At 40.7% G+C, this 14,980-nt stretch overlaps 2 protein-coding genes across 2 annotated transcripts in view; one reads left to right on the plus strand and one right to left on the minus strand.

The window, feature by feature from the left end:
- LOC308387133 (uncharacterized protein) overlaps nucleotides 1-14,980 on the plus strand; it is a gene marked incomplete at its 5' end in the record, with an annotated part of 100,033 nt that overhangs the window by 74,229 nt on the left and 10,824 nt on the right. The window lies entirely within an intron of this gene.
- On the minus strand, nucleotides 542-11,783 carry LOC308387009 (uncharacterized protein). The gene is made up of 20 exons (XM_080866882.1): nucleotides 10,787-11,783; nucleotides 9,995-10,201; nucleotides 9,782-9,892; nucleotides 9,448-9,547; nucleotides 8,400-8,467; nucleotides 8,230-8,300; nucleotides 8,056-8,138; nucleotides 7,478-7,589; nucleotides 7,221-7,361; nucleotides 6,906-7,006; nucleotides 6,557-6,722; nucleotides 4,038-4,122; nucleotides 3,283-3,947; nucleotides 2,685-3,099; nucleotides 2,184-2,488; nucleotides 1,981-2,089; nucleotides 1,674-1,812; nucleotides 1,406-1,571; nucleotides 1,176-1,255; nucleotides 542-943 (listed from the first exon to the last, which is right to left on the minus strand). Exons 1-20 carry the CDS (start codon nucleotides 11,001-11,003, stop codon nucleotides 850-852), a joined length of 3,435 nt encoding a protein of 1,144 aa, XP_080723008.1. The 5' UTR covers nucleotides 11,004-11,783; the 3' UTR covers nucleotides 542-849.

The raw sequence follows: 14,980 nt of genomic DNA on the forward strand, positions 1-14,980 counted from the left end.
TCATTCTTCCATAATTCTTTTTGATAGTGCTGGTGGAAAGTGCCTTAAAACTTTTACAGATGTTAGACTGAATCGGACATTGCTAGAAAAAATATTAGAGCCCAACCTGATTCCCTCACTGTGAGAGTCACAGCATCCTGTCAGTGTATGTACTCCCTGATTAATATGGCAAGGAATGGCTTATTTGAATGCCGCTTTTTTCACATCTCTGTAGGTCAGTCTTTTTTAGCTACACCACAGAACTCTCAAATGTGCATTTATCTTGTACACAAAACCCTCACAGCTATACCATACCATCGACAGTCAGCTGTGGACACTCTCTTTCAGCATTTGGTTGCTGTGCACTACGTTTCATTTTGGAGTCATGAGGGACATGTCTCTATTTCTATGTCCAGGACCAAAATATGTTGGTTGTAACAAGCGGTTATTTGAGTTACTGTTGCCTAATAAAATGGGTGGTAAGTGTATAAAATTATCTAAAAAGACTGAATGTCAAATGCTATCCAAGTTACAGGTGCCTGAACACTCTTGGGACAATGCATTACAAAAACATTCTTTAATAAAACACTGAAACCACAACAGCTTCTGCTCCACGGTGAATAACTTCTTACAAAAATTGTGAACATGCTTCACTTCATTTTTCTGTACAGTTCCATCTGATACACATGGTACAGTATCAAAAGGGTTTGGAAAGGTGAAACAAATTCTTCTATGTAGTTTATTTAAAAAAGAACTTTTGCTGCGTAGATGCATCTAGTCTTGTTGTTCTAACAGCATAACAATTATACATAAAGGTTGAGAAGGTGTGCTCTTTAGCTCTGCTCCAGATTCATCATTTTCTGAAAGCCTTTACATATCCTCCACACTCCATTTATAGGCCGCTTCCTGCACAGCCTTTTTATCTGCCATCCTCTGGTAGCGTTTCTGTTCAAAACCATTTGACCTGCAAGACACAAATAAAATAACCCTATTAATTATGATACGACAAGCTAAAAGGCCAAAGACAATCCATTCAATTAGGCGCAAATTTAATATAGACGTGGAAAAAAATGATCACAATTTCTTTACCATTAATGTGCAAAATGACAAACTGATGTGTGTATTAAAAACATTCAATATTAAACTACAGTTCTGTCCTCAACGGTTTTCCTCTGTCACCGATGCACAAACTCTACCTGTCAACTCCGTCCCAGCGGTACCCCGGTGGAATATTGAACCGGTTTGGAGGTGGAGCAGGGCCTTTATATCGAGGTTTCTCTACAAAAATCAAAACAAACATACAAATAAATAAAAATACAAACAGTAGCAAAAGCAAAACTGCTGCTATTTAAAAGCTTCTTACAAGGATTGACCTGGTGAAATAAAATAAAGTCATAAATAAAATAAAACATATGTAATGTTAAACATCTTGTGTTTTTGTGCCACGGTCCTTTTTACGCCTGAGCATTGCAGCCATAGGATCGCCTTCTCTTTCCTGTTCTCTCAACATGCGGTCAAGATCCTCAAGTGGCTTAAGGGCTTCGCGCAGCGCTTCCTTAAGTTTCTGGTGATGCATCTGGATCTGTGCCAACCTATACATACATTTTAACATAAACCATTGAACCACTTTTATAATTTTTTATGTGGATATAATCACATAAACTGTGATATTTGAAATGATCATGCACATTTACCCTTTTCCCCACTGAGCGTATTTCTTGTCTGTTGCCGCTTTTTCACCAGCTTTCTTTTTCTGTTCATTTCTCTCTGAATCCAGATCCCTGCTTTTGCCACTTTTGTCTCTGAAAATCGTCTGAGCGTTACGCGATTCATCTGGTCAAAGGGGATGAATGGGTAAGTATGTAGAAACTTCATTATTTAATTTTAGGACTAAATAAAATACGACAATATAGATGATAAGCTGAAATGAGATGCAAAGCTGTATGAAGCTCTTCAATCAATGGGTGTAAAAAAATCTTAAGAGAGAAAAGTTGATGAAACCTTCAAGTGGCTGATTGTGTTTTTCTCTGCGTCTGTTCTCCTTTTGCTCTTTCCTTAAAATGTCCACAGAAACCAGGCCTGCCTTTCCACCAGATAGCATCCTTTGGCCCTGGTTATAAAAAAAAAAGAAGACAATTGAAAAATATAACATTTGAGTGAAATCAGATTTGACATTAATCTTTGTTCCAACACAGTCTGCTTACCTGTGACTGGCCTGGCCTACGAGGTGGTGACAAATCTCCATCCGAGTCCCTTCCACTCGGTGGCTGCCCCCTGGGTGGAGACTGGTCAGAGTCTGAGCCCCGTTTAGTTTTTGAGGGCCTCCTTGGGGGAGATTGGTCGGAGTCTGAGGCGTTTCCCTTCAGGGGCCTTTTCCTCGGGGGAGACGGATCCGAGTCTGAATCATGTCTATTCTGACCCTTCTTAGCCACCGCTGACTGATGAGGATCCGGTGAGCGTTTTTTACTTAACAAGGATGAGCTGAGCTTGCTTTTGTTGGAGGCTGAATCTGACAAAGACACAGTTAATTTGTTAATTTTCATTTTGTAATGCCTTTTGAACAAAAATTAAAGATTTATTATTAGATCAAGCTATGTCTTTAAAATAAATTTCAATTCAAAACTCATGTTAAATGGGTCTCTGCTTTTTACTTTTATTCATATGCCACACCAGATTCCACTTTACAATTTAAATGGATCACTCACCTTTACTTTGCATTTTTTCTGACTTTCCTGAACACTGTCTTGGTGGTGACAAGTCTGGGGAGTCATGGCGTCTTCTCCTGGGAGGAGAGACATCTGGAGAGTCGTGACGTCTTCTCTTGGGAGGAGAGACATCTGGAGAGTTGTGATGTCTAGTCCTGGGAGGAGAGACATCTGGAGAGTCGTGACGTCTTGTCCTGGGAGGAGAGACATCTGGAGAGTCATGACGTCTTCTCCTGGGAGGAGAGACATCTGGAGAGTCGTGGCGTCTTCTCTTTGGAGGAGAGACATCTGGAGAGTCGTGAGGTCTAGTCCTGGGAGGAGAGACATCAGGAGAGTCGTGACGTCTTCTCCTGGGAGGAGAGACATCTGGAGAGTCATGAGGTCTAGTCCTGGGAGGAGAGACATCTGGAGAGTCATGACGTCTTCTCCTGGGAGGAGAGACATCTGGAGAGTCATGAGGTCTAGTCCTGTGAGGAGAGACATCTGGAGAGTCATGACGTCTTCTCTTGGGAGGAGAGACAACAGGAGAGTCGTGACGTCTTCTCTTGGGAGGAGAGACATCTGGAGAGTCATGAGGTCTAGTCCTGGGAGGAGAGACATCAGGAGAGTCGTGACGTCTTGTCCTGGGAGGAGAGACATCTGGAGAGTCATGACGTCTTCTCCTGGGAGGAGAGACATCTGGAGAGTCGTGGCGTCTTCTCTTTGGAGGAGAGACATCTGGAGAGTCGTGAGGTCTAGTCCTGGGAGGAGAGACATCTGGAGAGTCATGACGTCTTCTCCTGGGAGGAGAGACATCTGGAGAGTCATGAGGTCTAGTCCTGGGAGGAGAGACATCTGGAGAGTCATGACGTCTTCTCCTGGGAGGAGAGACATCTGGAGAGTCGTGGCGTCTTCTCTTGGGAGGAGAGACATCTGGAGAGTCATGAGGTCTAGTCCTGGGAGGAGAGACATCTGGAGAGTCATGACGTCTTCTCCTGGGAGGAGAGACATCTGGAGAGTCGTGAGGTCTAGTCCTGGGAGGAGAGACATCAGGAGAGTCGTGACGTCTTGTCCTGTGAGGAGAGACATCCGGAGAGTACTTCCGACTTCTCTTTGGTGGAGAGATGTCTGGAGAGTCATGCCGGGTCTTTTTGACAGGAGAATCCTGTCCTCTTCTCTTTGAAGACAACTCGGGTGAGTCATGTCGACCTCTGCTTAATGAGCCAGCCTCTGTATTTTGATGTTCTTTTCCATTTCCTTCCTCTGTGTCATCATTTTGATCCACTTTTAGGAGAGGAAGTAAAACTATAGTAAACAACAGTCTTAACTTAATATTGCACAAATCCCCCCCTACTTCTGTGACTTCTTATTTACCTCCAATTGCTTTCCATCTGTTGCTGGTCCTAAAAACTTCCATCTGTTTCACTTCCTCAGGTCGATCATCAATCACCTCAGCAATCTGAACAGTTAACAAGAGATTAAGTTTTAAAACAGAACTTGTTGACATAACAAAATTACCCAAACTACAAGCATACCCATTTAATACAATAGATTAGATTTCAGCATTAAGTAAATGGCCTGTATTTGTATAGCGCTTTACTTAGTCTCTAAGGACCCCAAAGCACTTTACACGTTCAGTCATCCACCCATTCACACACACTGGTGATGGCAAGCTAAATTGTAGCCACAGCCGCCCTGAGGCGCACTGACAGAGGCGAGGCTGCCGGTGTTCCAGATCTACTGGCGTTTAGATCAACTGGCGTTAGTCGAACAGATGTGTGGCAGACTTCCGTTTCAGGAGCTGCTACCTACAGACTAGCAAAAAAACGCCAAATGTGTCATCTGTGACACTTGTGAGGTTATCTCAAACACACTCCGTCAGTCTTGATGCTGTTGAACAACAAAATGTTTAAAAATGTGGCGAGTTTACCTAGGGTTATCCTCATGCGCGACGCGATCGCGAAAACAGCAAACAATTAACACCATGCCGATGTTGTTCACAGGACAACAAGAGTAAACGATCGGGAGACTCTTGTTGTCGTTATCGTTCCCCTCACACGGTTTGTTTCTCCGAATTCAGCGTTTTTGCTTCACAACTAAAGCGAGCAATTTACTTTGTGTGCACTAACATGGACTCGAGTCAACCAGTGCCACCACTGGCCAAGTGCCACAGCCTACAGCCAGATCAACTTGTGACACACATCTGCAGCACGTCTGAATTCGTTTCATGCACAATACATTTGTACCTTTCAATTGTGTCTGTTTGTGCGTCATGCAAATAAACCTTTGAAATGAATGAAATGACACTAATATTTCACTAGTTTTGTAACATCACATGTCGTTACCGTAGTCTGTGTCTTTTCTCTGCGAACAAACATTTTAGAGTTGGTTGTTATATACAGTCTGTATAAGTGTGGTTAATCTAATAAACATTTGTAAGGAGATGGCAGTTACTGTGAATGTACAGCAGTTACACAGTGATTAGTAATAAACAGTCAGACAATGACCCTGACTTTCTCATTCAGTCTTGTAGATTGAATGCACCTTCTGTGGAAAGTGGTACCACACAGTGTGTGTGGACTTCCCCTGTGCAGAAGGCGACTACAAATGTTGTGCATGTTAAATAAACAGAAAAAAGTGATCCCTGTTGTCTTTGCTTACTGATTGTTTTCAGTGTTGACAAGCCACATTGCTGCCATTGCATCTTTCAACATGTTTGTGGGTAGATTTGGATGTACCAGGGGTAAGTGCAGCCACTCAGCCTCTACTCAATGTCATCATAGCAAGTTAATCTAGTAGTAGGCTATGGTAGGCTTGGTACTTGGCCACAGGTGGCAGCAGTGGACTGACCTCCATTTGAAACTGCTCCAGCTGCTGTGTGATAGTGGATCTGCTACAAATTGAAGATCATATGGAAGTTTTGGAAATTAACCCTTGTATTATGTTGAAAAACAAAAAAGTGACATTGATTTTGTTGCGGGTCATTTTGACCCATACTGTGTAAATCCACTCAGAATTGTCAAGAAACTGCAATAAAACAATAGCACCTTTATTTTCCATCAGATAAACATGTAGAACACAGACATACAACAGTGACTTTCCATAACTATTTTAGGAACAATTTGGTTTTTTGTTCTTACAAACACGTATTTTGAACTTGCCCAACGTTCTCAGTTTTTCAATGCTCAACATTTTCGATTTTGTCCACATGATGGACAGAATGTAACTGTGTGCTTTCTGCAGATGTACTTCTTGTATTTCTCACAAAAAGTGCTTGTTTTCAAACAGGAATCTTCCTAACTAAGATTTAAAACAAAAGATTTCTACGTCTCCTCCAGTCTCACAAACAGAACCAATCGACACACCTGAGTCACTGACTTTCTTATATCCACTCACTCTCACTGGCTCTGTTTATTACTAATCACTGTGTAACTGCTGTAAATTCACAGTAACTGCCATCTCCTTACAAATCTTCATTGGATTAACCACACTTATACAGACTGTATATAACTACCAACTCTCCAGCCATGTTGATGGATTGCCTATATTGGCTGGAAATATTAATTTCCAGAGAAAGGACACAGACAGACGATGCTTACAGGATGTGATGTGACAACACTAATGAAATATTGACGTGTCATATTTGTCCAAGGCGTATTTCATTGTTATGGAAAAAGAGAATATTAAAATCATGATGACCAATTGGAGCAGTGATTTCTATGACTTTGTGTATATAATTTGGAATTTTGTACAAATGTAGGCCAATAAGGAATATATGATATCATTTCATTCTTTTCAAACAGACACAATTGAAAGGTACAAATGTATTTTGCATGAAACACTGGGTTTAACAAAAACAACAACATTATCAGTACCCTCAGGTGAGGAAGTACCTTGTTCATGTGTGGTGGCAGCTGGGGACCTATGAAGCCAACACTGTTGTGAGGCATGGTGGCGATGGTGCCTGGGCTCACCACTGGCTGGGGAGATGCCTGACCAGATATGCCAGCGTTATGGTTCAAGTGGCTGTAGTCCCCAGTTTTTCCCACATCTGTGCACCTGATGACATGGAAAAAAGAATATTAACCATGACAAAGCATCAACATTATAACATTAGGTTATAATAATACATTTTCTACAAGAAAAGTGAGAATAAACATGTCTACATTATTAAATAATGATGGGAAAAGTTCTACTGAAGGAATAAGCCTAGAATGTTTAAAAATACCGATGTTTACTCACTTGATGTAGAAGAGGACATAGGCCTGCTGGTTGAGAACAGTGCTAATGTCACTGACTGACACGGACGAGTCATTCATCTGAAACCACTGCTCATTGCTGGCCTGTGAGACAGAATGAGAGAGATGTGACACAGCAGATTCAGTTTCTGAATTGAATTTGAGCTAAAAAGAAGAATCTTATGGTTATATAGGGGTCTTTTTTTTCTTTCTTTCAATGCATACAAAGTAGTTTTCTGCTGAAATGTGTTGTTTATGGTGTTTGTTTGTTTGTACTACGCAACAGCAGCATTCAAACAGATTCGGGCACAGCCAGTACCTTAATATAGCAGAAATAGTGTCCAGTATGACAACTCAATCCAGAGTGAACCAGCACAGCATACAGCCTGTAGAGCTGGGGCTCCCCGTGGGACTGCGACATGAAGGGCCGCAGATCCAGATGCTCCAAATACTTCACATCCTGATGACCACCAAACAAAAAAATTCAAACATTACATGCAAATATCCTGTTTTATAATAAAACAAAGCATCTGTCATGTATCTTTATGACTTAAGCAGACACTATTGGCCATTTGCCTTTGTGATTTTGCCTCCACTGAAGTCTGCAAAGCGTTTGAGTGAGATGGTGAGCACATTGGCGCTGCGATGGATTGTAAATCTTTTTGAGGCCGTTACCATTTTGTTGCACCTGAAGGAAACAAACATTCAGCTTGTTGACAAAAATCACACCTAAACACTAAAACTCATCATGGTTTGGCATCTCTTTGCACATATTCAACTCTGTATATTTTATATATTTTATTATTATTATTATTATTATTATTATTTTATTTTATTTTTTTACTATTTAATTTGTAAAAATGTGTATACACACACACACACACACACACACACACACACACACACGTAGGAAAATATTTAGTATACACATCCAGAAATGCATACACTATTATATATTGTACATATATTTATTAGTTTCAGGTTGGCCATTCTTGTATTTTGCTCGTTTGTGTTGTTGTGTTTGCACATCTCTGTTGCTTGTGGGGCTCGCACACAAGAATTTCACTCGCATGTGCTGTGCCAGTGTGCCTGCACATGTGATGTGACAATAAAAAGTGATTTGATTTGATTTGATTTGATTTGATTTGACTTACTTGGTGCATTTATAAGCATTTTCGCCACCCAGCTGTTCTGGCTTGACAAACTGCTCCAGAGCTTTGGAGACATTTGGAGCAGTCTATATGAACAGAGAGAGAGAGGAAAAACCTCACACTCCATAATGCAGAGAATACATAGTAGCAACGTCACTTTGAATGTTGTCCAATTACCTTAATTTCCAGAGTGATATCCAGAAAAGGGTCAAATGTATCTGAGACAGCTTTGCAGTTTAAACATTTAACTGAAACAGAAATCAGTGCTATGAGTATCACACAAGCTGTAAGACATAAAAAGACAAATAAAAGAAAAATAAATCAAACCTTAAAAAACAGTGACTTACCTCTGGATCTTAGGTACCCGCCAAACACTTGATGGATGAAAGAGGTTGCCTGCGTTTGCCTGTCCAATCTATAATAAAAAGATAAAGCACAAAAGTTAACTAATAAGGACAGTGCAACAATTAACTGACTGACCATTTATTTTTTAGCATTTTGGAACCAGACAATCACTTTACAGTATTCAAGTAGCAGAAAAGACAATAGGAGGAATTGGAGCACGATTAATTACTTAAGAGGCCATCTGCTGCTACACGGGAAGAATTGATTTGATGAGAATTGACACTTTAGGTTCTTAAAAAAATAAATGAATTAATAAATTATTTTTAGGAGTCTAACAAGAAGCACAACACTCAGCCCAGTGCATCTGTTAAACGTGTAGTTTTGGTTAAATGTGCACATAGACTTCGAAGCTCTATAGTAACACATAGAAAAACCTGGATTTTCTGAATTTTGCTGCTGCAATAATAGCACTAATGCCATTAGGGTGAATAAGAGATGACCTGAGGGGTTGAGTGCTCCTGCTCACACTGCTTACCCTGTTGCCTCAGAAGAAATCTATACTAGACACTAAGTCTGGCAGCTCTCTGCCATAATCCCAGACACCTGTTTTACTACACGTTTAAGCCGCTTCTGATCTTTTCAAGCCCTGTTACCAAAACAAGCTACCACACCCAGTGTAAGAATACTTTCTGTGTTGGAGCAGTCAAGTTCATTAAAAAACTTGATATAATAATGAGGTATTATATCAAGTGGCTTGCCTAGTATGTAAACTGAGGTGTCAGTCAGGCAAGAGACTGAGGAATCTGCATTTCTGAAAAATACTCTCAGCAATTGAAGCATTAATAGTTAAAAGGAACTAGTATAAACTGCACTTCCTGAAAAACAGGATAAAGGATTTATTTCATATTCTCCTACTGTCACGGTGTTACCTCTACGTAGCTAATTATGGATCTTACTACATAATAAAGTGCAAACACTGTCAAGCCCAAGTAAAAATATTTTTGTGTGTTTAACTTGTTTAGAATGCATGCAATGTAAAATGACACTCACTTGGTTCCAGGTAAGCAGGACCTTTGCATAGCATCCACTGTGCACCGCAGGAATTCATGAGCATCTTCCTGGCTTCCATAGCAGAAGTGGTTTGCAATCCCTGTGTGAGGGGAACGAGGAAAAACAGAACCAAAAAACAAAGCAGGAGGTGAATTATTGTAAAGGATACCACAGTTAAATGCAAGTTTACACTTATTTAAAAACAGAATTCAAAATCCCTCCAGATTATTTCCCTCCAAAATTACAAAAGGTAAACAGTCACACAGCGCCTCTTATCATTAAAATATAGGTAAACACTTTGCACAGAGCACAGCAACAACAGTCATCCACTTACACCCAAGCTCATTGAGTACACCAATGGGCTTAATGACATTCCCAGAGTTGGTAAAAACCTGAATGATGTGGTTTTGCATGGTACACATCATACAGAACCCTGGCTCATGACCTGCAGCAGAGACAGAGACAAAATACTGAGTGAGTAAGGAGTGATACAATGTGAGAATCAGCGCAGGACTGCGTAACACCACTGTTGGTGAAATAAACTTACATGTTTTGGAGTGCTCCCGCGTCAGCATGTAGTTTGCTAAAGGAGGGGTGTAGCTGAGACACTGCAGGGCTGAGTTGAGGAAGCAGGTGTTCCCCATGTTCTGGAGGCCTGCACCAATGAGGTGAACCTGGGCCCAATTTAGGCTGAGCCGATCTGGTGAGAACAGCACCTTCTGGGGCAAGTCAATTCCATCGCCACTGCTGATCACTGACACACAGAGCCACAATTATTACTAAAAATCTGTTTCAATACATTTTAAAAAGGAGATAATTTAATGCCACCTTACTTATACAACCACACACTGGCACATGGCAAAGTCATGTCAGGACATCACAGTAATAGCTACAACTATTAACAGTTATATAATGTGATTCTGGCCACTGTGAAAAACTCCTAAACAGCCTCAGGAAGAAAGATAGGACAATTTGCCTTCTCCTTTGTTTCTGCTAAACAAGTTGGGCTGCCGGTCTTTATATAAAAACAGCAATTGCATCACGAGCTGAAGTGACTGATCATGCAAAGCTGGATGCATTACATAACTGGATGAATGAACGGAGAAGGGAAGCAGCAACACAACACCCACAAAAGCAGTTGTCAAACTTGTGTGAAAGCAGAAGCAAAAAGATTAGCTGTACGTTACTAAAACCAATTCTGACAAATATGGGTAAATAATGGCTAAAAAGTGTGGTTCCATATTTGCTAAAACTGGTTGGAAAACTATTCTGTCTGACAATAAAAATCTTCAAACAGCTTAAAAAGACATTTTGAAAAAAAGCCAGGCTTTGCTCTGACCTTGGTCCTTGGGCTGGTCCTCAGAGGAGGGTGTACTCTGAGGACCAGCCCCTTGGTCCTTGGGCTGGTCCTCAGAGGAGGGTGTACTCTGAGGACCAGCCCCTTGGTCCTTGGGCTGGTCCTCAGAGGAGGGTGTACTGTTGTACACAGCAGCTCCAGGTCCGAGTCCGGCTGACTCGTGGTCAGACTTTTCTGAAGATCTGTCAACTATGGTCATTGTTCATAGCTGCATTAGGAACATAGACACATACGTTTATGAACTGAAAACAAAACAAAACAAAAAAAACAACAACAACTCATTGTTATTTTGGAAAAAGGGAAAGGGAAAGAAAACTTAAATACTACATCAATCCTACACTGGTTAGGTAGCAGTACAGTGAGTTTGGACAACAACAACTAAATACAAAAGCCACATTAACAGATTATACCCAATTTCGCTGTGCAAAAAACTGCACAATGACAATAAAAAGCTCCAAGTCTCTTATAGCTTATAGTTAAATAACGCTATATTAAACACTGCCCTCATACCATCGCCTAAACTTTCAGCAAACAAGTATCAGAAATTGTGTTAGATTGGATGATTTGTTTACATTCAAAAACAGACTAGCATAAGTGAGAGCCAAATATTAGTTTTTGACCGTTTGTTTTTATTTGAATCATCTTGTCAGATTCCTTTTAAATAACAAACACCAGTAGACAAGAGTAACTTTCGACATCTAATTTAACTCTGTCCAACTAACAAACTTAAAATATCGACAAAAATTAGTGTTTAGAAAACTCAAGAGGGGAAATGCCAGATAACCCACTCGACCGAGGAAATTTCCAAGTCGGAAGCACGTTTACAACAGAAGCAGCTGTTCCCTCCCACCTGCTCTTACAGAGTGGCTCACATTGGCTAAATGACGGCTGCTAGGCCTTTAACACGCAGCGTCGCAAAACCTCAAGAAAACACACAAAAAACCCTGATCATATCAGACGGAGAGCAAGTTGAGAGCTTACCAGTCTTGTCGAATTCCGAGATGGAATGACGCGCACTTAAAGAAGATGCAAAAACCATGGAAACCACATAAACATATTTGTACATTAACATAAAGCTGTTGTACACACACACACACACACACACACACACACATATGAAGAGAGAGAGAGAGTATGCATAGTATGCAAACGGCTACCAAACAGCCATCATAATTCGTCATACAATGAGAACAGAACAAATCAACAATTGACAATGACTAATTAATATTAAAATCTGTAATATAATATATTGTTTGGAGTTTAGTCCGTTACTGTTACTATTTTTACCATTTCTTCTTGGAGCAACTGTAATCCACATAATTTCCTTAGGGATTAATAAAGTATTTTGATTCTGATTGTTTCAGGATGACCTGCCATTATCCAATGACACATCTGCTTACCTGTATCTTTTGCTCGTTTCTCCTCCTCTTCTTTTCTCTTTTTTCTAAACTGAGGACCTGATGGCTTTGAACTTTTCTTGTCCATCTTCCATTGGTTTTAATTTTGCACTGCAGTATGAACACCCATCCCTCAACCCAAGGATCACCACAACATGATCTAACACACCTTTCACAGATTCACTTTGTCTAGGGTGCATTTCTGAGATTTCACACAACCCAGGATTCAAATCATGAATACATAATGGGCTTGGATTTACAACATTATGAATGAAATGCGCTCTATTTGGAAGCAGCCGCCCCCTCCTCCCCCTTTCGGTTGTGTGTGAGACTTTAAATCATCAAACTGTAAATTTTAAATTGTTATTGATCCCTTTATCCCTAGTCCTAAAGTGTATATTTATTTTCTTACTCTTCTTATATATATTGTTTGTTTACTTGCACTGATGTAACTGGAGCTTAGTCGTCTCCTTGTTCAGTCTGACGTCACTAGCCGTGTCTGGACCTAAACTCTGCTGCAGGTCCATATATCAAACGATAACTATGGCATTACTAAGCGTTGAAAAACTGTCTAAAGTCTTTCATCTTTAATAAAATGATCAGCGTTCTGCTCTACCAGGTGTAACAATTGAGTTTAACATCCAGGCATCCATGAAAACGGAATTTATGACATTTAACGGAGTTAGAAGTTAGCAGGGAGTTAGCTCGCTAGCTTCTATCTAAATACAATATAGCATGTCCTGACTGCCGGGTTTTGGAAACAAATGAAAACGTACAGCTCTGCTATCACTTCCAACATAAATGAAGACAGAAAGCTAAACAGCAGTGACGTTTGTAGGGTTACTGAAGTTGGGCTAGCTGGTATATAATGATGTGCTATGTGACCGCTAGCAACACAGCTATGTTAGCATAATATAAACAAGCTAACTTTTTTCCCACTCGATAAAAGTTAACGTGAGTGTTCTCGGTGGTCAGGAACAAATGTAATCGCATGGCAGGATGCTGTAAAAGGACCAAACTTCAGCCAGGAGAACAACTGAGATAATCCATCCACAATACGAGGTTAGTCATTCATATACTGCTGCATGGGCTGGGCTGCAGTTACATTCTAAGGTTTTAAAAACTGAGCTTAAATAAATGATTAGCGGTAATAAAAGCCGAGGGAGGTCAACAGTGATCACTGACTGTTTTAGGAGCTTTTTGAGATTAAATAGAAGAAAATACAAAACATTAAACATGTTAACAACACAAAAGCCATATTAAACGCAGACTACTTTAGGCCCGGAAGTAGGATTTGTCACGTCATCACTTAACCATCGGATAGCATGTGAAATAGATGACACTTTCAACAGTTATGTCCAGATTAAGGGGGACTACAGAAGTGTGTATACTAAAAAAAAAGAGAGAGAAAGAAATTTAAATAAATACAGCATATTTGTGCTTCACAGTCAATTCAATTTTATTGATATACCGCCAGATCACAAGAACAACCTCCTCAAGGTGCTTTATACTGTAAGGTAAGAACCCTACAATAACACATAGAAAACCCCAACAATTAGCACTTGGCGACAGTGGGAAGGAAAAGCTCTCCTTTTACAGGAAGAAACCTCCAGCAGAACCAAGTTCACGGAGGGGCAGCCACTTGAACTGACCCTGTGTGTGTGTGTGAATGACTGGAGGGAGACAGGACAAAGACAGGCTGTGGGAGAGAGACAGAAAGTATTAATATTTAATGATGCAGAGTAGTGTACAAATACAAGGAGAGCGAAAAAAGATGAGTGAAGAAGAAACACTCTGTGTATCATGGAAAGCCCCCAGAACCATAAACCTATTGCAGGGTAACAAAATCTCCCGAATCCAAACTGGGAGCTGGTTCCATAGAAGAGAGGCTTGAAAGCCAAAGACTCTGCCTCCCTTTCTACTTTCAAATGCCCAAGGAACCATGAGTAAGCCAGCATTCTGAGACTGAAGTGGTCTGTTGGGGTTATATGGCGATACGGAGTGGTTGATTCTCAAGCTTTAGCTTACATATTGTGTGTGTGTTTGAGTCAGATATAGCACATTTTTAACCCATTGCTCAGTACGAGTAACATGTCCATGTCATTCTCCCTTATAGTCACTGCACTTTGTCCCACATTTATTTGGTCCTACGTTTATTTGGATCTGGTCACATTAGTTGTCATGCATTGGGGGTACTGAAATACAGTAGGACGTGTTCTCCTGGAGTCTACCACTGGGATGTTAACAGTGGATTGGTTTCTAGGTCCTGTTGGCTGCCTGGGACCTCCATAGATCAGGTGTGCTCTGGATTCTCAGTGGGCTTGTTTTGTTGGGGAAAGTAGCTTAATACCTTTGTTGAGCAGTTTTTGTGGTCTGGTTTTCATCCACTTGTAGAGGCTGCTGTTACTGGGGAGTGTAACTGCGATGGGATGCATGACTGGTCTGCAACAATGTCCAGGTGGGTTGGTAAGTGTCAAAACACCACCCAGTGCCAGCACCCAAAGTATCCCAGATGAACACTGCATTGTAACAGGCAATCAGTGTTAGTTACCCTGTAGTTATGTAGTTAATGAGGTGGCTCATCGATGTACAGTACATCTAGGCGTCTCTAGTTGTCTGTGAGGAAAACGGGGTTTAAAAAAAAGAGAAAAAAAGGGAAAAACGGCAGGGTACTTTTTAATCCTTTAACACATCAGCTGACATACTCAGTTCCTTGTAACGCTTTCACTTCACCCGGAATATACTGACAATTCGCGCTGAAATGAAACAGATTTTCAGG

The sequence above is a fragment of the Rhamphochromis sp. 'chilingali' genome (assembly GCF_963969265.1).
Source record: "Rhamphochromis sp. 'chilingali' genome assembly, chromosome: 19".
Classification (NCBI taxonomy): Eukaryota; Metazoa; Chordata; class Actinopteri; order Cichliformes; family Cichlidae; genus Rhamphochromis; species Rhamphochromis sp. 'chilingali'.